At 45.5% G+C, this 25,821-nt stretch overlaps 3 protein-coding genes across 5 annotated transcripts; all 3 read left to right on the top strand.

The window, feature by feature from the left end:
* Positions 1 to 3,801: 3,801 nt before the first annotated feature.
* On the top strand, positions 3,802 to 4,737 carry LOC9656206 (calcium-dependent protein kinase 19). Its single transcript, XM_002960349.2, has one exon. It carries the CDS (start codon positions 3,802 to 3,804, stop codon positions 4,735 to 4,737), a length of 936 nt encoding a protein of 311 aa, XP_002960395.2.
* Positions 4,738 to 5,183: 446 nt separating this feature from the next.
* On the top strand, positions 5,184 to 24,611 carry LOC9656209. Of its 3 annotated transcripts, XR_002992550.1 has the most exons (4): positions 5,184 to 6,145; positions 6,192 to 6,351; positions 24,471 to 24,548; positions 24,602 to 24,611. XR_002992550.1 is itself a non-coding variant. In XM_024676217.1 (2 exons), exon 1 carries the CDS (start codon positions 5,316 to 5,318, stop codon positions 6,102 to 6,104), a length of 789 nt encoding a protein of 262 aa, XP_024531985.1. In that variant the 5' UTR covers positions 5,184 to 5,315; the 3' UTR covers positions 6,105 to 6,145; positions 6,538 to 6,597. The 3 variants fall into 3 exon arrangements, 1 of the variants encoding a protein (XP_024531985.1); XR_002992549.1 differs by having other exon boundaries at positions 5,184 to 6,351; XM_024676217.1 differs by lacking the exons at positions 6,192 to 6,351; positions 24,471 to 24,548; positions 24,602 to 24,611 and adding an exon at positions 6,538 to 6,597.
* LOC9656208 (calcium-dependent protein kinase 19) lies at positions 21,878 to 22,813 on the top strand. The gene has a single exon (XM_002960351.2). The coding sequence runs from the start codon at positions 21,878 to 21,880 to the stop codon at positions 22,811 to 22,813; it is 936 nt and encodes a 311-aa protein (XP_002960397.2).
* Positions 24,612 to 25,821: the final 1,210 nt, after the last annotated feature.

The following is a 25,821-nucleotide window of genomic DNA, read 5'->3' on the forward strand; positions in this document are numbered from 1 at the left end:
AAGGAGAACAGCCTTCCCCAATATCCCTCTTTCAGTCCCAATCAAGTCCCGTCCTACCCATGGCCGTGTTCACCAACACTGCCATTGGGTCAAGGCCCACAAGCCCGACCACTAAGTCCCAATGCCCTCTGGGACTTCCTTACCATGTGACTATGTCTTTAGTTAGTATGCTAGAGGTCTGCTCCTCTTCCTTTCCACAGTCTGGGACTTTGGGGCAACATTTCGGAACACCGTGGCCTTATGCGAGCCACCTGGGTACTCTCCCTACCTTCTACCCTTAGGTGCTCTAGCCATGGGTTTAGAGCGAAGTTCCATTGAGCCACGCCTGGTATCCAAGTAGGTAGTGCCACCCACACTTGGACTGAGAGCATCGGCCAGTCAATCTCCCGGGGGAACTAGAGCCGACTCTTGGACACTTCACCAAGCTACCCCACTTGTCGGTCCGTGTTCACTCTAGTCTTAGACTTCCCAGTGGGCAGCTCCTCACCCAACACTGGGTACAGCCTTCCTGGGCCAAACTGGCCTTTCCTAGCCAAATTGGCTCCACTGCAGTCCTCCCCCTTACTATACTTTTGGAGCTCACCAAACCCCCCAGGGTCTGGGAGACAAATGCTTTGGGCTTTCACCCTCTCAAACTCGAACTCGAACTCGGACTTGGACTCGGACTGGGGCTCGGGCTTAGTATCGGCTTTGGCCTCGGTCTCAGTCTCAATCCTGGTCTCGGTCTCGGTCTTGGTCCATCTTGAACTCCATCTTGGACTCCATCTTGGTCCATCTCGGACTCCGTCTCAATCCATCTCGGGTCCATCTCAGACTCCATCTTGGACTCCATTTCGGACTCCGTCTCGGTCCATCTTAGGTCCATCTCGAACTCCATCTTAGACTCTATCTCGGACTCCATCTTGGACTCCATCTTAAACTCTATCTCGGACTCCATCTTGGACTCCATCTCGGTCCATCTCGAACTCCGTCTCAGTCCATCTCGAGTCCATCTCGGACTCCATCTCAGACTCCATCTCGGACTCCATCTCAGACTCCATCTTGGACTCCATCTCGGGCACTCTCACGTGTCATGTGTTCGTCCTTTTGGGTCCCTTTTTTAGAGCCTTGTTTATTGCTCGCTTCGTGCTCATTCCTCGAGCACTTTGTTGGGAGTTTCACTCCGGCTCTCGACCTATCAAGTTGGAGCTTTTAGTCCAAACGTGTTACGCTTGTTTGGCTTTTGCTTCGGGCACTACCACGTGGCACCCTTCCAGCTCCACTTTGGGGCCTAGGGATTTTGTGTCTCACACACATACAATGGCACTATAAGGCCCAAGAAAGATTGCGATGTCAACATGGAATACCCCAAAAAGAGAACCAAGAAGTAACAGCAGCAGCACAAGCCAAGTAGGCCTAGTGGTGGTGAGAAAGACATAGTGTTGGTGAGTCAAAGCCCTAGCAGTGACTAGTCATTGCTGGTCAGCAATGAGCTCCAGAGTTTGATTGAGTCTCTCATAGAAGATATGGAAGATGGGCATGTGTCCCAGCACACATGTGGCACAAAGGGGGAGGAAGTCCACATGGATTCCAGTGAGGAGGATGAGGATCTCAAGGAATTTGTCAAAGATTTCAAGGTTAATGAGGGGGATCATAATGATCTTTTGTTGGGTCTCCATGGAGTGGAAGAAAGCACCGATCCACAACAAGCCCAGGAACCTATACTTAAGCTGGATAGTTTCACCATAGAGCTGGAGGAGCAAATCAAACTAATGGATGAGGAAGAATGCAACTTTGCCTTAGAATTGGAGGAGGAAATAGAACAAGAAATTGCAACAGCGGGGGGGGGGCAAGCGATGCTGGTTTGGAGGGATGAGGTGAGGAAGATCAAGTGTAGGTGAAGACACTAATTTTCACCTTAAATCAGTGCTAATTGATTGGCAAAAATGTAACTTCCAAGTTTTTGTCTACTACACTTTTCCAGTGAAATTGTCCTATAAAGCTTGCTAAACTCTACATTTCTATGGACGTGGAAACATTGGGTATGGAAAGAAAATGCAAACTTAACAAGAAATAGGTGATTCAATTTGGAATGAAGGAGTTGCTAATCAAGGAGGCCATCCAACTCTAAAAACTGCCATAAACATAGCTCCAGCCACAAACCCTACAGCTAGTGCTTCCAATTGCTCTCTCCTCCAGCTATTGTGCCTTTCCCTCCAATTGCAAATACAATTATTAATATAGTAGTATATAGTGATGCATGCATGGACATACATTGAAATGTCAATTATTAAATAGTTGCAACCTAGCCCTATGCTGTTGAGTAGGTGGCTGACTGGGATGCTATGTTAGATATGGTCCTAATATGAGCCAATGGTAGATCCCCACCTCCTCAAGCATAAGCAGTATTGCATAATTGACTAATGTCCTCTCAAACATTTTATTGAAGACATTCCTAGGTTTTGATTATCATCCACATTGCCTTGCAAAAACACAATGAGCTCCTTCTCACATGGCATATGCCTTATAATTAGGTTCGGTAAATTTAAAAATAGAGGAGAAAATCGTTTCTTTATCTACTCTTTATCTTGATTTTTATTTTTTGCCTACCTCCTAGCAAAGCTCTAAAGATCCAAAGTGCAACCTATTTCCTCTAGAATTCTTGATGGATCGGTATTAAGAGTTGAGGAAGATGAAGAAACTAGAGGTATTAAGGTTGCAAACAAAGCATTTGCAAGAAAAGTTTTTCAAGAAATAATGGTAGACTATTTAAATCCTTTTTTTTCTTTTGGAATTGGAAAGGGCATTCATGTAGCTCAAAATTTTTATAGTTTGCAAATTTCATAACTAATATATGTAAGGTAAATGGGACATCCATTCCTATAGTTCTTTATAAAAGTTAATAGGACTTTTAGATGAGTCTTGTATGTTCCAAAAATATTAAAACATCTTATTTCTATGCCAAAAATTTTCAATGATGGCATTTTTGTCTTTTTTCACCATGGTGATAGTGTTGGCTTTATTTTTCTTAATATGGTAATTGCATCAAGTTTTATTAAAGACAATCTATACTATTTAAAGTTAAAAGTAGGTCTCGATTAATTTAGATTATGTCAAACTTTAGCTTTCATGGACTTGAAATATTTTATATGGGAATTAGAATGCCACAATTATGTATAAAGAATATTGATGGATGTGAAGAATATTTTTTAGAAAAATGATACGCAGGTGCTATTATCGATCCTGTTCTTGCTGTGATCGTCCATGCCGTTGCGTGTACATGTGGAGCAGCGCATTGCAGAGGAAGACGTCGGTGGAGAGGCCATGGCTCCAGATTCTTGCTCCTGCCGCAATGCGATCGAGCTCTTGCTCCTGGTGGCGATCAATCGGCAGGACAGGCGCTAGCATTGCCCAAAATCCTCTTACCTCCTAGCTAGGGTTCATTTTTGAAGGAAAATTGGCGCCCACCGTCGAGGGACGACTTCCGGGAGATGGAAGCTTCGGAAGTTTCGGCATTACGTGGATGGTTTTGTCTCAAGGTGCTAGCAGCGAATCAACTTGGAGAGAACACCTTCAGGCTGGAGTCATCCCTGGATTCCCGAGGAAAAAATATCGGCTTGGGACGCAGTGAAAAATGATGAGAAACTGAAATGCAGTCCTTGTTTATGGATTCACAGATACACATCCTCGGCAGTTTTTCCTCAAGTGGTTGCTACTTTCGTTGGTGGAAATATAGAAAACACAGCGCATTGTCGCCGTCGATCAAACACCATCTCAGCCGTTAGAAAAAGCTAGGGTTTGTTTCTAACAAAGCTTGTCATGATGGCGGTGGTAAGTGAGTTTAGCGAGGAAGATTGCAAAGAGCTTCTCAGCATTCATATGTTGGGGCAGCGAGGTTTCGAGAAAGGTAGGACGCTGGGGTGTGGCGGCCAGGGGCATGTATTCGTGCTCCACAATCTGGACGGTCACAAGTCATATGCAGCCAAGGCATTTCGATCAGGGAGCGACGCTGAGAGAGAAGTTGGGATCATGGCCAAGCTCCGGGGCTGCCCTGGAGTTGTCTCCTTCAAAGATTTCATCAAGGAGAGAGATGGAGGACAGTGTTTTGGGAGTATTATTATGGAACTATGTGGATCTAGTCTTGCTGATCGCTTGCGCGTTTCCGGGCAGATGAGCGAAGAAGAAGCAGCTCAGATTATCAAGCAGCTGGCAGAGACCCTCAAGGAGATGCATTCGAGAGGCATAGTTCACCGGGATCTCAAGCCGGGCAACATCCTTTTCAAGCTAGACGCGCGCGACAAAGTGGTGATTAGTGACTTTGGTATTGCCACAGACGACCCTGAGGAGATGTCGCAGTACTGTGGCACGGCAAAGTACATGGCACCCGAGGTGGCAGAGAACAAGGATGGGAGCTTCTACACAGCAGCTATCGACGTGTGGGGACTTGGAGCGATTTTATACGAGATGCTGGGAAAGGGAGGATATCAGCCGAGTGAAGCATTTGATCGTGTGCGACAGGGGGCATCCCCGGTTGGTCCTTTCTCGTTTGTAGCGGAGGATCTCCTTGAGAAGATGCTGGCTGTGGATCCGAAACAAAGGCTGACAGTCGATCAGGTTCTACAACACCCATGGATTGTCAAGCTTTGCAGAAGCAGCAGCAGTAAGATCTACAGGACGTGGAGGAGGCCCTGTGGTGCGAAAAGGAGTGCTCCTGGCCTCGACAAGGACTTGGTCGTGAAGAAAGTTCGAGCGGCTTAAAAGTGGCAGCAGTCAGTCCGGTAAGCACACTTGCCATTTCCTATTTCTCCTATTCGCAGTTACTAACTTCATTTGCTTGGGTTCGTTTTTGTATCCTCCGGACATCATCGACATCTCTCGTGTCTCTGTGTGGAAATACGTTTTTGGTGGCTGCCGAGAACAATCATGGAACAAAAACGAGATCCAAGCAAATGCCGAGATAGATGCAAACGTGTTACACACGAAGCTATGCCGCTCTTCTTTAAGAAACAAGGGAAGTCTTCCCTCAAGAAAGAATTAAAAAAGTCCATCCATATATAAATCGAGAATGGCTATTGATCACTGCTAATCTAACAATTTCTTGAAATCATTGTGGAACTTCATATCTTGAGATCAGTCGGGAAGGAAGAGTCCGCTTGATCCATGCTTTTGCATACGACTGGCAGGACACCACATCGCGCTGGGGAATTCGATCGACGGCTGCTCTCGCGAGGAAGCTGGTAGGCCGTGCATGACACGAAGACGTGCTTGCTCGATTGTCCGCGAACGCTTGGATCATCACAAGGCCGGCAGCTTGCGCTTTCTCCAAACGCCCGCTCATGTCCGGGATACCACGAATCAAACACCTTCTTGACCAACGCATCATGGGCGCATCCATCGATGATCGTGTTCCAGGAGACGAAGTTCCTGGCCGGCATCCGGAAGAACATCGCCTGCACTACCTGGAGATTCCCATTCTGGGCATATGCAGTGATCATCACGTTCCAGGTGACGGGATCTCCCTCCCGCATCGCCCAGAACATCGCTCTGGAGTCCTCTTCCTTGCCATCCTTCGCCAGCGCCAGGAGGACTGCAGTGGATTTGAGGAAAGTCCAGCGCGGAAGGAGATCAAAGACACGCCTTGCGTGCTCAAGATCCCCGATCTTAACAAATGCGCCGATGAGGCAACTCCACGCCACGGAATCTCTGCCGCCGGGGATGCGATCGAAGAGATTGTTGGCGTCCCAGGGCCTGCCGTTGTGCGCGTAGACGGTGAGCATCGTGATCCAGGAGAACCTGCTCTTGCTGTGATCGTCCATGCCGTCCAAGATCTCCCGCGCCTCGCCGACGCTGCCGCATTCGCCATACATGTAGAGCAGCGCATTGCAGAGGAAGATGTCGGTGGAGAGGCCATGGCTCCAGATCTGGGCGTGCACGGGTGCAAGAACGCACTAGCTGGACGAATTCTTGGTCCTCAATCGAGCTCTTGCGATCAATCGGCAGGACAGGCGCTGGCATTGCCGCATTCTTCATTTTTAACGTTTGGCTATGGAGGAAAATTGACGCCCACCGTCGAGGGAGAAAGTAAGCCTTCTGGCAGGTTTCTCCAGGGATTGTGCGAGCATTAGAGCGATGGAATCCAGCCACTGGCGGTGTCGAGCATCTTAAGGTGAGGATTTTCGTGTTCTAGAGCAGGGATTAGACCTCTTCTCAAGGAAATCGTAGGAGAACCTCTAGTGTAAGCAATGGTGAGCAGCAATCAAACTCAACGGGCTGTGGCTCGCCCGTTAACTCGATCCAGCCGTTGGCAGCGGTCGGATTGAGTCAGGTTCTGATGGCTCTACGTTCTTCAGTGATATTAGAAGCCATGAATAAGTTTGTATTTTTTCTTTGATTTCTTCTCTTTTGTTCTTAACTTGTTCTTCCTTAGGTGGCATTGCCTTTGAGAGAATATCTAGACATTGTTTTGTCACCTGGAGAGCACAACGATCACTTTTATCTGGCACAGGTTATGATTTACTCTTGTTCTTCGTGTTGCTGATATTAAAGATTTCACTGCAGGTTCCTATACGCGTGAAAGGCTCAACCGAGAAACCTCAGCTCGCTTCTCTGGAATCCGAAATCTCCATGGTATCATATTTTCACACCTGGCAAGTTTCTTGAGGACTGTCCACTTCGGGCTGGTAGTCAACGTCCAGAGAGGTGACCGAATGATGCTCAAGCAAAAGCTTTTGGACCATGTTGAGGGACTTATCCAGCAGCAGGAGATTGACAAAGGGAAAGACTTCTTGAGCTTGAAGTTTCTCTTCAGCCTTCAGTTCTTTGGAGATGAGGCTGCTCCAATCAAGCTGCAGGGCAAGAAGATGAGTGAAGTAATGGTCTAAACTTTTTTAACATGAACTTCTTTCCAGGACTTCTAACAAACTCTCAAGAGCATCCAGTTTGTGTAGAAGATACCCTTGGCCACGATCAAATGGAAAGTTCCAAGGGATGCATTAAATTCTTATATATGTAATTACGTTTAGCTAGTTTTCTTCTTGTAATTAATAAACTTCCCAAACATGAAGTCAACGATTGTGATGATGCCTTCCAACAATTGCATTATCTTTGTCAAGGAACATTTGAGTTGGTAATGTAATTTGGCATTTGTTTCCAGAGCCTTTTGCTTCATGTGGAGCTAAATATGTTAGAGCAGATCAAGCTGAGAATGTTGTGGCCAACACTTCATTAAAATCTTGTAGGACTTATGTATGCACATGCTCTAACCACCCTTGACGATGCTTTTGGCTTGTAATAATATTATGAGATGTTGCCTCTTCCACTTCTCGCTACACATCCTTTAGCTTTACCTCCAAAAGAAATATGAAAAGGTTATTGACTTATTCGTGCAAGGTCCATCCGTTATTTGTGCAATTCCTTGTTTTCCAGATGCATTTTAGTGTCCAAACCTTCCATTGCAATAGTATCAACAGGACATTGTTGATGCCAAGATCTCCACCCAAGAAATGGAGGTTACCAATCTAAAAAACTCTTACAACACCGATAAGTGTGACCAACTTCATCACATGCTCAACAGTGAACATCACGGCCACGACCACGTCCTCACCCTTGTCTTTGAATTCAAGTAGCAAAAGTATCAACTTCCATTAGAACAGAACCATCTCCCACAGGATATCATCAAAGTGTTCACTTGGCACCAATTCATCTAATATTTACTTTTCAAGTTCGTTTTTATAATAAGAGATCTCTTATTATTCTCTCCATATTGGTTGATATAGGTTTAAGTTTATCTTCTATTGCTTGACCTATTGCCACACATTCCCATCTACATTTGTATTGTATAATAAAGCTAGTTTTCATTCTTTATGGCAATGGCCGTACCCATGCATATGCATGAGATGAGACAAACTTTGTTATGCGTGTGGGCAATCTTGAGTTTGGGTTGCAATCATTGTGGGTGGTGCTTAGTCAAGCTTTTGACCTCATCCTTGGTATGGATTGGTTGTAGCGCAATCATGCCAAGTGTGACTTTGAAGCTTCTCCCCCTTATTTTATACTTCTTCATATTTCATTCATTCCTCTCACTTTTGTATTTTTTTGTCTCTTTACTTTTACTTTTGCTTCTATTACTTTTGTCTTCCCATTATTTCTTCCTATATTTTTATTTTGTTCTGCTCTTCCTTTTTCCGATCCCTCCAATGGTCTTTGTGTTATAGCAGTTAATCGACTCATGAAGGAGTGTGCCGATCACTTTGAATTTGACCTCTCATCTGGGGCCAACATTGCCACACATCATCTGATTCTAACTAGGGATGCTTGTCTAATCAAGGTTCATATTTATTGTCGATCATCCAAAGAGATCAAGATTTTATATGCAAACATCAAAGAAATATTGGAAAAGGGTGTTATTCGAAAATCACAAAGTTCTTAAGCATATGAACTTCATTTTGTGATGAAGTCTAATTTTTCTACATTGACTATCATCCATTAAATGAAGTGACAATCCCAGATGTGTACCCTCTTCCTCACACTATTGATCCTAGGATCATCTAGGGAGAAGTCATTAGTTCATCAAGCTAGATTTTGCTTTTAGGTACTAGTAAGTATCGATGGCTGAAGAAGATATTCTTAAGACTACTTTTCATACACTATTTAATTTATACGAGTTTTTAGTGATGCCGTTTTATTTGAGCAATGTGTAAGCCACAAATTTTTCCTTTCCAATTTGCCAGCTTACCTCGTCTATCCGGCCAACTCTGCCTTGGCTTGTGCTAAGTTCCCTAGCCAAGGTCCTCGCCTATGGTACCAGCTCCTACTTGGTCCTACTTGGTTTCAGCTACTCACTGCACGAGCAACTGAGTGTTAACCATCCATCTACGGATTCCCAAATCTCTCCCAATCCCCCTCCCCGGGTTAGACTAGACTTAAGGTTTGGCTACACTCCCTGCAGGCACAAGCAGCCAAGCACACCAAGCCTCTAGATTCCTAACACCCCTTGGTACCACAAGACTTGATCATGGGACCCTCTAAATCCCAAGCCTTGGGTGTGGCACTTGCTTCGGGACGTCAGGGCGAAACACCATGGCCTAACAGCCCAGTATGGGTACCTCTACCCCTCCACTTCCATCCCGAAGGGAAGGCCCAAGCCCCTAAGAAGGGCGAAGACCAATGAGCCACAAGGTACTCAAGTGGGGCACCACTCCACATGAGCCAGGAGCACCGCAGTCGGTTTCCCTTTTGGGAGTGGGAGCTGCTCTTGAGCACTTCCCTGGGTGGCCCCTCCGGCACCACCCAATCCCATGCTCACTCCCACCCAAGGCCCCTCAGCCCCAGTCTCAACCTCAAGTCAATTTGGAAGCATCACTGGAGAGTTCCTTCAAGACTGGTTCTTGGACCTCACTATCCCTACTATACTTTTGGAACCCCCTACAGCCCCCCCCGCCCCCCCCTGGGAGATGCACACTTTGGGCTTTCACCCCTTGAGTTGTATTAGTATTTGGACTTAGTCTCAGAATCGATCTCGGACTCGATCTCAAACCCGACTTCGGACTCGACCTTGGACTCGGTCTCGGACTCGATCTCGGACCCGATCTCGGACTCGACTTCGGATTCGACCTTGGACTCGGTCTCGGACCCGATTTGGATCTCGGACTCTGTCTCAAACTCGGTCTCGAACTCGGTCTCCGATTCGGCCTCGGCTCGATCCCGGACTCTATCTCGAACTCGGTCTCTGAGTCGGTCTTGGACTCGATCTTCGACTCGGTCCCATCCGATGAACTCTTTGTCATTTCGGTCATGCTTTCGGGGATCCTTTAGCCTACGACATCTTGGGGAGTCGGTTCCTTACAACTCCACCACCCATAGAAGAAGTTCAATGCCCACATCGAACATCTCTTTTTATCCTACGACTTGTTGACCATGTCTCCGGGGGCATCCCCCCACTTAGCGGTGTGCCTAAGTTAGCCTCCCCGGCCAAGAGCTCATGACAACAGCGTATAGGTGTCCCTATACTCCTCACCTCACCACACCCTAGTATAGGGTCGAGACTTGAACCCAGCCTTGCTTTACTAGGGGGTTGGGACTTGAACCCAACCTCCGTAGAATACATTTACGGATTTGACATCCCCGCGGGGAGTCGGGCGTAGTGCCCTATGCCTGGTCGACCTAGCTAACCCATGCTAATTAGCTTACCTTTGGCATGCCTTCGGGTCCCAACACATGCCTCTTGCTCAACTTCGCAAATTGATATTTTTAATTGAATTTTGCATAAGTACATAGAGTTCTGCCTTGCAGAAATTCCTCTACTAGATCTTGCGCATTCGCTAGGTTCTCCTCCGATTCCCATGTTGCTTCGCAGTGTGGAAATCCTTTCCACTTCACATGGAACTCTCTCACCTCGCGTTCTTGTCGCTTGCTCTTGCGCGCATTGAGGATGGCCTCGACTTCGTATTCCTCTTCCCCTTGGATAACCTCAGGTAAAGGTCTCACTTGGTCCTTGCGAAGCGGATCCTCAAAGTACGGCTTGAGTAAGTTCATGTGAAACACTGGGTGCATCTTCCCCATTTCTCGAGGAAGTCGGAGTCAGTAAGCCACTTTACCGATTCGTGCCTCAATCTCATAAGGCCCCGCGAAGTTGCTTACGGAACTCAAGATCAATTCATTTTCAGGAATACATGCATTTTTACCTTTGGGTCAACTTTCGGTTGATCCCACTTGGTAGCTTGAGGTTCTTAGTGTTCAACCACACCTTCTCCCCAGCTTAGAACTCTACATCCCGACACTTCTGGTTTGCGTATTTGGTTTGCTTTTGTTGAGCCCGTTCCAAGGAATCCCTCACTAGATTCCAAATGCTAAGTCTTTCCGCCGTGAATGCCTCCACTGTGGGTAACTCTCCATGATACTTGGCCACGCCGAGTTCCACAGGACCTTCAATAGCTCACCCATTGATGACTTCCCATGGACTCACCCCGAAACTCGAATATGGTGAGTTGTTATAACACATTTTCGCAAGTCCTAAATGACTTACCCAATCAGTCTGGTCTCCCGAGACATAGCATCGCAAATAATCCTCTAGCTGCCTATTCACCCTTTCTATTTGTCCATCTGTCAAGAAGTGTTAGTGCCAACAAACTTGACTTAATACCCCATACCTGTCTGTGGCTGATAGGCTGTGCTGAATTTCAACTTGGTGCGATACTGTTCCAGGAGAGTCCTCCAGAACCTACTGGTGAAGATCTTATCTCGATCTGAGATGATCTCTTCCGATCTTCCCCGCACTCGAACCACTTGTTCGAAGAACAGCTTCGCCACACCTTTCGCATCCACCTCCGTTGTGGTGGGTATGAAATGTGCCATTTTTGAAAATCGGTCCACCACCACGAATATCGCATCAAACCCCTTGCTTGGGGGAAGTCCCGTGATGAAGTCCATCGTAAGATACTTCCACAAACGATCTGGAATTGGGATGCTTTGCAACAAGCCCCCACTAGCCTTAGTCACGGCTTTGACCTGCTGACATGTTGGACATGTCTTTACATAGTCTTGTACGTCCTTAGCCATATCTGGCCAATGGTACTTCCTCTTGAGTAAGCCCATTGTCTTGGGCACTCCGCCGTGTCCCGCAAGAGGTCCGTCATTACACTCTTCTAAGACTACCTTCCTTAGTTCCCCTTCTGGAACATACACCCTCGTTTGCTTATAATAGATGAGTCCGTTGCGTTCCGCATAGCCCATTTTCTCTTCCATTGGCAGCTCACCTCTTTGGTGAGCTTCCCGTGCCTCTAGATTCCTTAGCAACACTTCTTGAGCTAGACCATCGTTCTCATATACTGTCCGCACATTGTCCCAGAAGGTTGCTGTTATGCTGGATATCGCCAACCTCAAGCTCGCTTTTCGACTTAGCACATCCGCCACAATGTTGCTCTTCCCAGGCTTGTACAGAATCTCGCAATCAAACTCGGCCAAGGCATTGGCCCATCGACCTTGTTTCCCTCTCAGGTCGGGCTATGACAAGAAGTGTTTCGTTGCCACATTGTCCGTATAAACCTTGAAGTGTCTCCCAAGGTAGTGTCGCCACTCCTTGAGCACCTTGACCACCGCAAACAATTCTTTCTCGTGGGCAGGCCACTTCCTTTGAGCCTTGTCCAACTTCTTTGAGAAGAACGCTACTGGATGGTTGTCTTGCTTCAAAATTGCACCCAACGCAAAGTCCGAAGCATTCGTTTCTACCTCAAAGTCCTTACCAAAGTCTGGTAATGCCAATACAGGAGCCTTCCTCAACTTCCCTTTGAGGTGGACGAATGCCACCTCACATTCCGCTGTCCATACCATCTTCCCTTTTCCTGTTTGGTCCGTTAAGGGTAGGGTTACTCTCGAATAGTGTCTGATAAACTTTCGATAGTAGTTGCATAGCCCCAAGAACGCTCTCAACTCATGTACATTTGATGGTCGCTCCCATTCTTGGATTGCTTGGACCTTCTCCAGGTCCACCTTGAGCCCGTCCTAGCCCACCACATGCCCGAGAAACTTTACCTCTTGTTGAGCAAAGTCATATTTAATCTCTTTAGCATACAGTTTGTGTTCCCTTAGTTTCTCAAACACCTTCGCCAAGTGTTCGGCATGCTCCTCTAGCGTCTTGCTATAGATCAGGATGTCGTCGATATAGACGACCATGAAGTGATCCAGATAGCATACCTCGTTCGACAGGTTGTCTTCTCGACATCCTCCTTGGCTACCCTGATCTGGTAGTATCCTGACCTTAGGTCAATCCTCGAGAAGTATTTTGCCTTTCCCAACCTATCGAATAGGTCCTCAATCCGGGGCAAAGGGTACTTGTTCTTCTTTGTATACTTGTTGAGAACCCGGTAGTCTATGCACATGGGCATAAATCCATTTTTCTTTTTCACAAATAACACCGGCGCCCCATACAGCAATTTGCTCAACCTAACATATCGTTTGACCACCAACTCCTCTAGTTGGCGCTTGAGCTCCTTGAGATTTTCTCGTTCAAACGATAGGGGGGACAAACTACCGCCTCAACACCCTCGACCAGCTCAATCTTATGTTCTATCGGCCGTGCGAGGGGCAGCCCCACTGGTAACTCCTTCGACATGGTATCCTGGAATTGGTCCAACACCCGTTGGATCACTAAAGGTAATTCTTCTGTTCCTGTCTTTTTGTCACTCTTCACCGAGAGTAAGCACAAAAATGCTACCTTAGTTCCTTTAGTGAGTTGTCCTCTCGTGGACACCAGGTTTAAGCAGGATTCTTTGGCCTTGCTTTGCCCTACCTTTAGATCCTGGGCCTCCACCCTAGATCTTCTTCTTTGGGCATTCGCTAGTACCACAAGGTTTCTACCTTGTCCATGCAGGGCTACCACGAACCGATTGAACCAGTCCATTCCGAAGATCACGTCAAATCCCACCATGTCCAACACGGTGAAATCCATGTCCACTTTCCATGTCCCTACTTCGACTCTCGCTTGTCGAAGTACCTCATCAGTGCTTTGGCTACCTTGAACAAACTCTATAGTCCTTGGTTCGCCTAGCCGCTGCATCGCTAGTCCGACTTGCCGGACTATGTTTGAAGCCACAAAATTATCCGAAGCACCCGTGTCAATAAGGATCTTAACAAAGCTACCTCCGAGCTTTCCTCGGAGGGCTAGTAGATGTCATGAATGACTCTCTACCAAAGTTGCTCGTGTAATGAGTAACTTTGAGTTAGGGACTGGATCACATACCTCAGTTTGGACTTCACCCGATTTGATGGCCATATTGGCTTTGGCCTTCTTTGGGTAGGGACATTCCCTCGAAAAGTGTCCCGCTTCACCGCAGTTGTAGCATATGTTGTTTCCCACGCTGCTATATGACTTGACATTCTTATCTGTGGGTTTGTCTCTTTTCGCTTGACTCCCCCACGTACTCGTTCACTGGCCACCAGATTTGCCTTTTTGGAACCCCGAGGACTCATTCTTAGAGAAACTCTTCTTGAATTTCCCTCTGCTAAACGTTCCCCTTGGTTTGGCCCCTTTCCTAAACGTGGATCCCGACCCCGTCGTGTTCCCCTTTCACAGGTTATCGTTGAAATGCACTTTGATGGCCGCATCCAACACTTCCCTATAGTTGGTCGGGTTCCACCACATCACTTCACCGTGAGCCCAGGTTTGCAAACCTGATATGAAGGCATGGAACGCATCCATATCCCCCATGTCTATGACAAGTATTCTCTTTGCCATAAACCCATTCACATACTCCTGAATGGTTCCGATCTGCTTCAGCCTACTCAGCTTGTCCCTTAGATGCAGAGTAGCATTCGGAGGAACGTAAGTTGCGCGGATCCTCGCCTTCATCATTTCCCAAGTGGCCACAGGTCCTTCATTGGCCTCTGTCATTCTCCACCAAGACTTGGCATTATCTGCTAAGTATGGTTTTGCACATAGGACCTTCTCCGAGCTCGGTAACCGCAACGCTCGAAAGTAGTCCTCCATATCGTAAAACCAATCCTCCACCACCTTATAGTTGTTCACTCCCTTGAAGACCGGTGGGGGCTTTGGTTTGTACTTGGGAACTGCCTGAGGGACTGATTCCACTTCGGTCTATTCGACCTTGTTTGGTTCTGCCTTAGTCCCTGCCGAAGGGTCCACACCTTCTGCGATACCAGCATCCGCAGTCTTTCGCTTTTTATTCCGCTTCTCATCACGCTTTAGCTTGCGTATGAGAGTCTCTAGCAGGGCATTGGTCTGTGCCAATTGTCCTTCTAGAACATCCAGTCGAGCCTTGGACGACCGAACCTCACCACCGGACTTTTGTTTGGAAGTTTCCTCACTGGAGTCCTCCTCATGCAAGGATTCCTCATCCATAGCCTCTTGTTTGACCGGAGGCTCCAGCTCTGGCGGAGGTTCTATCTCCGCCTGGGTTCGCTTACGCCCTGCCTTTGCCATCACCCAGCAATCTGCCTCTATCCTTCGCTAGAACTGAGGAAAAGGCTCCGATACCAAATTGTAAGCCACAAATTTTTCCTTTCCAATTTGCCAGCTTACCTCGTCTATCTGGCCAACTCTGCCTTGGCTTGTGCTAAGTTCCCTTGCCAAGGTCTTCGCCTATGGTACCAGCTCCTACTTGGTCCTACTTGGTTTCAGCTACTCACTGCACAAACAACGGAGTGTTAGCCATCCATTTACGGATTCCTAAATCTCTCCCAATCCCCCTCCCCGGGTTCGACTAGACTTAAGGTTCGGCTACACTCCCCGCAGGCACAAGCAGCCAAGCACACCAAGCCTCCAGATTCCTAACACCCCTTGGTACCACAAGACTTGATCATGGGACCCTCTAAATCCCAAGCCTTGGGTGCGGCACTTGCTTCGGGACGTCAGGGCGAAACACCATGGCCTAACAGCCCGGTATGGGTACCTCTACCCCTCCACTTCCATCCCGAAGGGAAGGCCCAAGCCCCTAGAAAGGGCGAGGACCAATGAGCCACAAGGTACTCAAGTGGGGCACCACTCCACATGAGCCGGGAGCACCGCAGTCAGTTTCCCTTTCGGGAGTGGGAGCTGCTCTTGAGCACTTCCCTGGGTGGCCCCTCCGGCACCACCCAAGCCTATGCTCACTCCCACCCAAAGCCCCTCGGCCCCAGTCTCAACCTCAAGTCAATTTGGAAGCACCACTGAAGAGTTCCTTCAAGATTGGTTCCTGAACCTCACTATCCCTACTATACTTTTGGAACCCCCTGTAGCCCCCCCCCCCCTTGAGAGACGCACGCTTTGGGCTTTCACCCCTTGAGCTGTATTAGTATTTGGACTTAGTCTCAGAATCGATCTCGGACTCGATCTCGGACCCGACTTCGGACTCGGTCTCGGACTCGATTTCGGACTCGATCTCGCACCCGATCTTGGACTCAACTTCAGACTCGACCTCGGACTCGGTCTCAGACCCGATTTGGATCTCGGACTCTGTCTTGAACTCGGTCTTGAACTCGGTCTCGAACTCGGTCTCCGATTCGGCCTCGGCTCGATCCCGGACTCTATCTCGAACTCGGTCTCTGAGTCGGTCTTGGACTCGATCTTCGACTCGGTCCCATTCGATGAACTCTTTGTCATTTCGGTCATGCTTTCGGGGATCCTTTAGCCTACGACATCTCGGGGAGTCGGTTCCTTACACAATGCTTCAACAACTTTCCAGCAAATGGTGGATGATGTTCTTTGTGATATGCTGGAGGTGATTGTTGACTTCATTAATGATGTCTTGATCCACTCAGAGAGGATGTAGGAGGAACATGTTTATGATGTTTGTAAAGTGTTAGATTAGTTATGAGAAAGTTGAAGTGATCAAAGTGTGTATTTGGGTCCAAAGACACAACTTATCTTAAGTACTATATTTTTTGTAAAGGTTTGCAAGTTGATCATGACAAACTTGTGGCTATTCTAAAGTTTCCTACTTCGAAGTGTGTGAATGATGTGTAATGCTTCTTGGGCAAAGTGCAATATCTTGGTCGTTTTATAGATCATTTTTCTGATTACACTACACTGTTGTGAGCATTACTAATGTCATTTGTCATTTGGTCTATGAACTGTGAGTAGGCAATCATGGATTTCAAAAAGCTATCAACGACTCCTTTAATTTTAGCGTATCCTAATTACACTTGGCCTTTCATTTTGCATGTAAATGCTTTTGATATTGGTTTTAGATGTGTGTTGATGCAAAAGAGCCCAAGTGTGCCTAGTCAATACCATCCCATTGCATATATAAGTCATATATTACAACCAACAGAGGTAAACTACTTCACGACAGAGAAAAAATGTTTAGCAGTAGTTTGGGGTTTCAAAAAATTTCATGCATATCCACATGATTCTCGAACATTACTACAAGGTAATTATGCTGCTGTTACTTCATTATTTAAGTGAAAGAACGTGGTTAGTTGTATTTCTTGGTGGGCTTTGAAGCTTCAGATATATAATTTTGATGTTGTTCATCACCTAGGGAGTTTTATAACTGATGCAAATGCCCTTCCTCAATCTCCTCTTCCTTTTTCACTCTCTTATCATATTTCTAATGAGCTTATTGTTCAAGTATTTATAGATTTTCTAGATGAGGATCCATCAACAGTTGTTGTACTTGATGTTAAGTGTCCACAAGGAGTAGAGCAAGATTTACCTTCTTTTGATAAGGTTTGTGAGGCTCAAAAGATTGAGCCATAGATTCGAAGGTTTCAAGATGGATTTGAAAATTTTGCATCACTTGCTGATGATTTTCCATTCTAGTATTTACATTCTCAATATTACTGTAGCGCATGTAATCATGGGATGAGATTTGGATATACTGTCACCGTGGATCCTTGGAACCTTGGGGAATAAATGGGGATAAAATAGCCACTAAGGGCTCTCTCATCAAGCAATTGCCCCTTTTCCAGTTGGCTTAAGGGGAGAGAGATAAGGTGCGCTACAGTTGGTATCAGAGGAAATGGCACGGGTTCGATTCCCATTGATTAGTAGCTACTTAAAAGTATAATATACCCTTGAGTAAGGTATATTCCTACCCTTAAATTTGAAATCGTACGTATTGGGCATCCATGCGTACGTCCTTCCTCTTGTGTGGAGTATCCACGGACGAAGGTATCCATCGTGGGACTGCGGTACAGGTGGATGACTAGTTGCCTCACATGGAATAGCTAATCTACACAAATGGAAGGATTGGTAGATTGAGTGCGGAAATGGAGGTGCTGGTTCCCCTTGGCTCAGTAGGGGTTGTTAGTCAATAGTCAATGATGTCAATGTGGTTCCCCTTGGCTCAGTAGGGGTTGTTAGTCAATAGTCAATGAGGACATTGACATCTCTGAAGGGGGGGTGAGTGTAGCGCATGTGATCATGGGATGAGATTTGGATATACTGTCACCGTGGATCCTTAGAACCTTAGGGAATAAATGGGGATAAAATAGCCACTAAGGGCTCTCTCATCAAGCAATTGCCCCTTTTCCAGTTGGCTTAAGGGGAAAGAGATAAGGTGCACTACAATTACTTTGAAGATGGCCTTCTTTATTTTATGGGGACGGATCTTGATGATCATTTACGGTTGGTGGTGCCTTAAATATTTATTCTATGGTATCTTTATATCTACTATGATTCTCTTATTCTAAGCGGGCATATGGGACATTATCGTATGACTGAGAAGCTATACAAGTCTTTCTATTGGCTAGAGATGCGACATAATGTTATCCGGTATGTGCATAGCTGCGTTTGGTGCCAAACTCATAATACTCCCCCTCGTGATGCGAAAGGACGGTTGGAGTTAATTGTAATTCCCTATTCATTTGAGTTGGTGGTGTTTGATTTTATGGGACCTTTTCCACAATCGACTACTAACAATGAGTATGTTATTATTGCTTCTGACTACTTGACTTACTGAGTGGAAGGTGGTGCTCTTGCTAACATCTCTGCAACTGCTATAGGATACTTCTTCCTCAATCAAGTTGTGTTCCAGCATTTTTGTCCAAAGTGAATTCTTTTAGATAATAGTCTTGCATTTATGGTTGAGGTATTTCCCGTTTTGATATCTTGGTGGGATATGCCATACTTTCACAAGTGCTTATCATCCACAGTTAGATTTTTTGGTGGAATAGCTTCTTCAGACTTTCAAATGGATGATTGCAAAGTACGTGAACTTTCAGTATTCAGATTGGGATGGTTAATTATTGTCTCTTTAGTATGCATATATCATAGAGGTGCAAAGTTCTATTAATGTTTCACCATATAAACTCCTACATGGTCATGATCCAATACTACCAACGGAGTTGGGTTTACCTTCGTAATTGCCACGAGTTGCCAATGCTAGATCATGGGATCAGTATTTGACAAACATTCTTCCACTTGTCTGAGTAAAATTTGCCGAACACCTGGGCCGTGTACAAGTGGGACAAAAACAATGCTACAACTCCCATCATCATCCACTTATGGAGTATAAAGTGGATGATTTGGTATCAATCTGTTTTCCCCATCTTATGGTATATGGTTTATTTAAAGGGTTCTTTGCTCAGTGGAAAGGTTTATATTAGATATTACGACAAATTGAACCACAAGTTTATGAGGTTCAGCATGACATCTAGTAGGCCGATCCTCCAGAATTTGTGCATGTGCAACAGCTAAAACACTTTATACAAAGGGATCAAGAACAATTGGCATCACCTACAGATCCACTAATGCCTCCTCCTGATATTCCTACAGATCCTAGCCCATTTATGAGAGAATCATGACAGTCTTCCATCATTTCGAGAGGAGGGGATGATGTGAGGTCCAAGTGTACAACTATAATGCCATATACTAATATTAGTGTAGTGGGATTTTGGTAGCTATTGGATGGATTTCAATCCAGACCACTCACTATTGTATATAAACTAGGGTTTTCAGGCTAATTAATATGCACATTTTTTGTATTCCTTTCCATATTCCATACACTCACAAACCCTTATTTCTATTTTCCTGAGATATTTGATTGTCAAGTGAAGCCATGAAACGGGAAAGGGAGATGATTATCAAGGACCTACACCATCTCAAGAACTACCTAGTTTAGGACTCGTTATAGCTGACTTATGCCTCATTTGGGAGTATTAAGGAGCTCAAGGCCTACTTGAAACAACTACATCCCCTTTGCCCATGCTGCGCTAATTTTGATTACTTCAACAATTATTATGTGATTCAGCCCTATTACAAGTGTTGCGGCGACAAACATCACAAATTCACATACAGTGGCACCATGAGCTCTATGAAAGATTATGATATCAATATAGAATGCCCCAAAAAGAGAACTAAGAAGCAGCAGTAGTAGCACAAGCCAAGCAAGCTTAGTGGTGGCAAGAAAAATATAGTGTTGGTGAGTCAAAGCCCTAGCAACAACCAGTTGTTGCCAGTCAGCAATGAGCTCTAAAGTTTGATTGAGTCTATCATGGAAGATATGGAAGATGGGCATGTGTCCCAGCACATATGTGGCACAGGGGGGGAGGAAGTCTACATGGATTCCAGCAAGAAGGATGAGGATCTCAAGGAATTTGTCAAAGATTTCAAGGTTGATGAGGGGGATTATAATGATCTTTTATGGGGTATGGAGTGGAAGAAAGCAGTGATCCATAATAGCCCCAAGATCCTATACCTAAGCTAGATAGTTTTGCCATGGAGCTAAAGGAGCAAATCGAACTAGTCGATGAGGAAGAACACAACTTTGCCTTAGAATTGGAGGAGGAAATAAAACAAAAAACTGCAGTAGCGAGGGAGCAAGTGATAATGGTTTGGAGGGATGAGGTGAGGAAGGTCAAGTGTAGATGGGGACACTAATTTTCACCTCAAATCATGGCGGTGCACAAAATCTAGTGTTAATTGATTGGAAAAATATAACTTCCAAGTTTTTGTCTATTACACCTTTCCAGTGAAATCATCCTGTAAAGCTTGCTAAACTCTATATTTCTATGGAAGTGAAAACATTGGGTATGGAAAGAAAATGCAAACCTAACAAGAAACAGGTGAGAACGAAGGAGTTGCTAATCAAAGAGGCCATCCAACCAATGCCTCCAACTCTAAAAACTGCCATAAACATAGCTCCAGCCACAAACCCTACAGCTAGTGCTTCCAATTGCTCTCTCCTCCAGCTATTGTGCCTTTCCCTCCAATTGCAAATACAATTATTAATATAGTAGTATATAGTGATGTATGCATGGACATAAATTGAAATGTCAACTATAAAATGGTTGCAACCTAGCCCTATGCTATTGAGTAGGCACCACCTATAGGCTGACTGGGATGCCATGTTAGATATGGCCCTAATAAGAGCCAATGGCAGATCCCCACCTCCTCAAGCACAAGTAATATTGCATAATTGACTAGGCTCCTCTCAAACATTTTATTGAAGACATTCCTAGGCTTTGATTATCATCCACATTGCCTTGCAAAAACACAATGAGCTCCTTCTCTCATGGCATATGCCTTATAATTAGGTTGGGCAAATTTAAAGAATTCCACAAGCATAAACCTTGGAAACAAAGAAGAAATGACTATAGCTTTTTATAGGTAAAAGGAAAACATTCTTAGTTTGTTTTGGGAACCAAATCGTTTTATTGTCTACTCTTTATCTTGATTTTTATTTTTTGCCTACCTCCTAGCAAAGCTCTAAAGATCCAAAGTGCAACCTATTTCCTCTAGAATTCTTGATGGATTGGTATTAGGAGTTGAGGAAGATGAAGAGACTAGAGATATCAAGGTTGCAAACAAAGCATTTTCAAGAAGATATTTTCAAGAAATAATGGTAGACTATTTAGATCCCTTGAATTGGAAAGGGCATTCACGTAGCTCAAATCATTATATAATTTAGATTAGTTAAATCCCAATCCATATTACTATGCCTTAAAATTCAGATGATCAAGCTTCTCTTTACATATAAATTAACACATTCTTTATCACACATTAGAAAAATTTCAATTAAAAGTAATCCCTTTTGGTTAGTGTTTATTCTTTTCTCCCATTTTTGCTTTCACTTCATAGTTGTCATTTTTCTATAGTTTCTTTTATCTAATCTATTCTTTATTGTTATGGCAACAAAGCAAGATAAAGGCAAGGCAAAATCTACCTTTGTTATTATGCTCTCTTGTAACATTTCTTTTAATTAGTTTCCTCTTGTATATATAAAGAAAAAGTGTGGGGTGTGATTTCAAGCTTAATTTCATTCCTATGACCAGTCTTTGTAGATAACTCTTTTGAAGCTTTTAAAAGATATACTAAAGTTAGCATAACAACAATTTAGGTATTGATAAAAATTCTCGTATCGATTCACCCAATTTAACAAACGCCATCTCAGCCATGTAGTTAAATTCGTTAGAAGAAGCTAGGGTTTATTTTGTTGAGGTGAAAACAAAGCTTGTAAGAGCGATGACGGTGGTAAGTGAGTTTAGGGAGGAAGATTGCAAAGAGCTTCTCAGCATTCATATGTTGGGGCAGCGAGGTTTCGAGAAAGGTAGGACGCTGGGGTGTGGCGGCCAGGGGCATGTATTCGTGCTCCACAATCTGGACGGTCACAAGTCATATGCAGCCAAGGCATTTCGATCAGGGAGCGACGCTGAGAGAGAAGTTGGGATCATGGCCAAGCTCCGGGGCTGCCCTGGAGTTGTCTCCTTCAAAGATTTCATCAAGGAGAGAGATGGAGGACAGTGTTTTGGGAGTATTATTATGGAACTATGTGGATCTAGTCTTGCTGATCGCTTGCGCGTTTCCGGGCAGATGAGCGAAGAAGAAGCAGCTCAGATTATCAAGCAGCTGGCAGAGACCCTCAAGGAGATGCATTCGAGAGGCATAGTTCACCGGGATCTCAAGCCGGGCAACATCCTTTTCAAGCTAGACGCGCGCGACAAAGTGGTGATTAGTGACTTTGGTATTGCCACAGACGACCCTGAGGAGATGTCGCAGTACTGTGGCACGGCAAAGTACATGGCACCCGAGGTGGCAGAGAACAAGGATGGGAGCTTCTACACAGCAGCTATCGACGTGTGGGGACTTGGAGCGATTTTATACGAGATGCTGGGAAAGGGAGGATATCAGCCGAGTGAAGCATTTGATCGTGTGCGACAGGGGGCATCCCCGGTTGGTCCTTTCTCGTTTGTAGCGGAGGATCTCCTTGAGAAGATGCTGGCTGTGGATCCGAAACAAAGGCTGACAGTCGATCAGGTTCTACAACACCCATGGATTGTCAAGCTTTGCAGAAGCAGCAGCAGTAAGATCTACAGGACGTGGAGGAGGCCCTGTGGTGCGAAAAGGAGTGCTCCTGGCCTCGACAAGGACTTGGTCGTGAAGAAAGTTCGAGCGGCTTAAAAGTGGCAGCAGTCAGTCCGGTAAGCACACTTGCCATTTCCTATTTCTCCTATTCGCAGTTACTAACTTCATTTGCTTGGGTTCGTTTTTGTATCCTCCGGACATCATCGACATCTCTCGTGTCTCTGTGTGGAAATACGTTTTTGGTGGCTGCCGAGAACAATCATGGAACAAAAACGAGATCCAAGCAAATGCCGAGATAGATGCAAACGTGTTACACACGAAGCTATGCCGCTCTTCTTTAAGAAACAAGGGAAGTCTTCCCTCAAGAAAGAATTAAAAAAGTCCATCCATATATAAATCGAGAATGGCTATTGATCACTGCTAATCTAACAATTTCTTGAAATCATTGTGGAACTTCATATCTTGAGATCAGTCGGGAAGGAAGAGTCCGCTTGATCCATGCTTTTGCATACGACTGGCAGGACACCACATCGCGCTGGGGAATTCGATCGACGGCTGCTCTCGCGAGGAAGCTGGTAGGCCGTGCATGACACGAAGACGTGCTTGCTCGATTGTCCGCGAACGCTTGGATCATCACAAGGCCGGCAGCTTGCGCTTTCTCCAAACGCCCGCTCATGTCCGGGATACCACGAATCAAACACCTTCTTGACCAACGCATCATGGGCGCATCCATCGATGATCGTGTTCCAGGAGACGAAGTTCCTGGCCGGCATCCGGAAGAACATCGCCTGCACTACCTGGAGATTCCCATTCTGGGCATATGCAGTGATCATCACGTTCCAGGTGACGGGATCTCCCTCCCGCATCGCCCAGAACATCGCTCTGGAGTCCTCTTCCTTGCCATCCTTCGCCAGCGCCAGGAGGATTGCAGTGGATTTGAGGAAAGTCCAGCGCGGAAGGAGATCAAAGACGCGCCTTGCGTGCTCAAGATCCCCGATCTTAACAAATGCGCCGATGAGGCAACTCCACGCCACGGAATCTCTGCCGCCGGGGATGCGATCGAAGAGATTGTTGGCGTCCCAGGGCCTGCCGTTGTGCGCGTAGACGGTGAGCATCGTGATCCAGGAGAACCTGCTCTTGCTGTGATCGTCCATGCCGTCCAAGATCTCCCGCGCCTCGCCGACGCTGCCGCATTCGCCATACATGTAGAGCAGCGCATTGCAGAGGAAGATGTCGGTGGAGAGGCCATGGCTCCAGATCTGGGCGTGCACGGGTGCAAGAACGCACTAGCTGGACGAATTCTTGGTCCTCAATCGAGCTCTTGCGATCAATCGGCAGGACAGGCGCTGGCATTGCCGCATTCTTCATTTTTAACGTTTGGCTATGGAGGAAAATTGACGCCCACCGTCGAGGGAGAAAGTAAGCCTTCTGGCAGGTTTCTCCAGGGATTGTGCGAGCATTAGAGCGATGGAATCCAGCCACTGGCGGTGTCGAGCATCTTAAGATGAGGATTTTCGTGTTCTAGAGCAGGGATTAGACCTCTTCTCAAGGAAATCGTAGGAAAACCTCTAGTGTAAGCAATGGTGAGCAGCAATCAAACTCAACGGGCTGTGGCTCGCCCGTTAACTCGATCCAGCCGTTGGCAGCGGTCGGATCGAGTCAGGTTCTGATGGCAGTGATATTAGAAGCCATGAATAAGTTTGTATTTTTTCTTTGATTTCTTCTCTTTTGTTCTTAACTTGTTCTTCCTTAGGTGGCGTTGCCTTTGAGAGAATATCTAGACATTGTTTTGTCACCTGGAGAGCACAACGATCACTTTTATCTGGCACAGGTTATGATTTACTCTTGTTGTTTGTGTTGCTGATATTGACGATTTCACTGCAGGTTCCTATACACGTGGAAGGCTCAACCGAGAAACCTCAGCTCGCTTCTCTGGAATCCGAAATCTCCATGGTATCATATTTTCACACCTGCAAGTTTCTTGAGGACTGTCCAGTTCAGGCTGATAGTCGACATCCAGAGAGGTGGCCTTGCGAGAAATCAGACAATTTCAATTCATGAAGGGCACTTAAGTTGATGGCTTCAAAGAGTTGGACAAGGTAGTCCTCAGCAGCCTATGTTGACAAAGCATGGATTTAAAGGTAGAAACCATGGGTCTTATGTTGATTTAAAACATTGTAATATATTCAAGAAATGATAAGAAGATGTAAATATAGTGGAATATGCTTTTTCTTTATTTGTTATATGAAATTCTTTCTTGGTTCCAATTGGGTATGCTCAAGTGAAAGCTTTTGGACCATGCTGAGGGACTTATCCAGTGGCTGGAGATTGACAAAGGGAAAGACTTCTCAAGCTTGAAGTTTCTCTTCAGCCTTCAGTTCTTTGGTGATGAGGCTGCTCCGATCGAGTTGCAGAGCAGGAAGATGAGTGCAGTAATGGTCTAAACTTTTTTAACATGAACTTCTTTCCAGGACTTCAAATAAACTCTCAGGAGTGTCCAGTTCGTGTAGAAGATACCCTTGGCAACGATCAAATGGAATGTTCCAAAGGATGCATTGGGAAGAGTGAAATTCTCATATATGTAATTACGTTAGCTAGTCTTCTTCCTTTAACTAGTAGACTTCCCAAACACTAAAAGGAGATTAGCTCAACGGCTGAATGGTGTTTGGAATTGTGATCAACAGTTATGTGTTGATGGGAATCAACCATGGTATATTACATAATTTAGAACCCTTATTTCTATTTCTTTGATAGTCAAGTGAAGTCATGAAACAAGAAAGGAAAGTGATCATCAAGGATTTGCACCATTTCAAAGACTACCTAAACTGAGATTTGTTACAGCCAGCTTGTGCCTCATTTTAGAGTGTTAAAGAGCTTAAGGCCTACTTGAAGCAATTGCATCCCCTCTGCCCATGCTGTGGTGAGCAAATAAAGTTTGATTACTTCAACAATCATTATGTGATCCAGCCCTATTACAAGTGCTGTGGCGATAAACATCATAAGTTCACATATAGTGGCACCATAAGGCCCACAAAAGATCGCGATGTCAATATGGAATGCCCCAAAAAGAGAATCAAGAAGCAGCAGCAGCAGCAGCACAAGCC

The sequence above is a fragment of the Selaginella moellendorffii genome, unplaced genomic scaffold (genome assembly GCF_000143415.4).
Source record: "Selaginella moellendorffii unplaced genomic scaffold, v1.0 SELMOscaffold_0, whole genome shotgun sequence".
NCBI classification, from domain to species: Eukaryota; Viridiplantae; Streptophyta; class Lycopodiopsida; order Selaginellales; family Selaginellaceae; genus Selaginella; species Selaginella moellendorffii.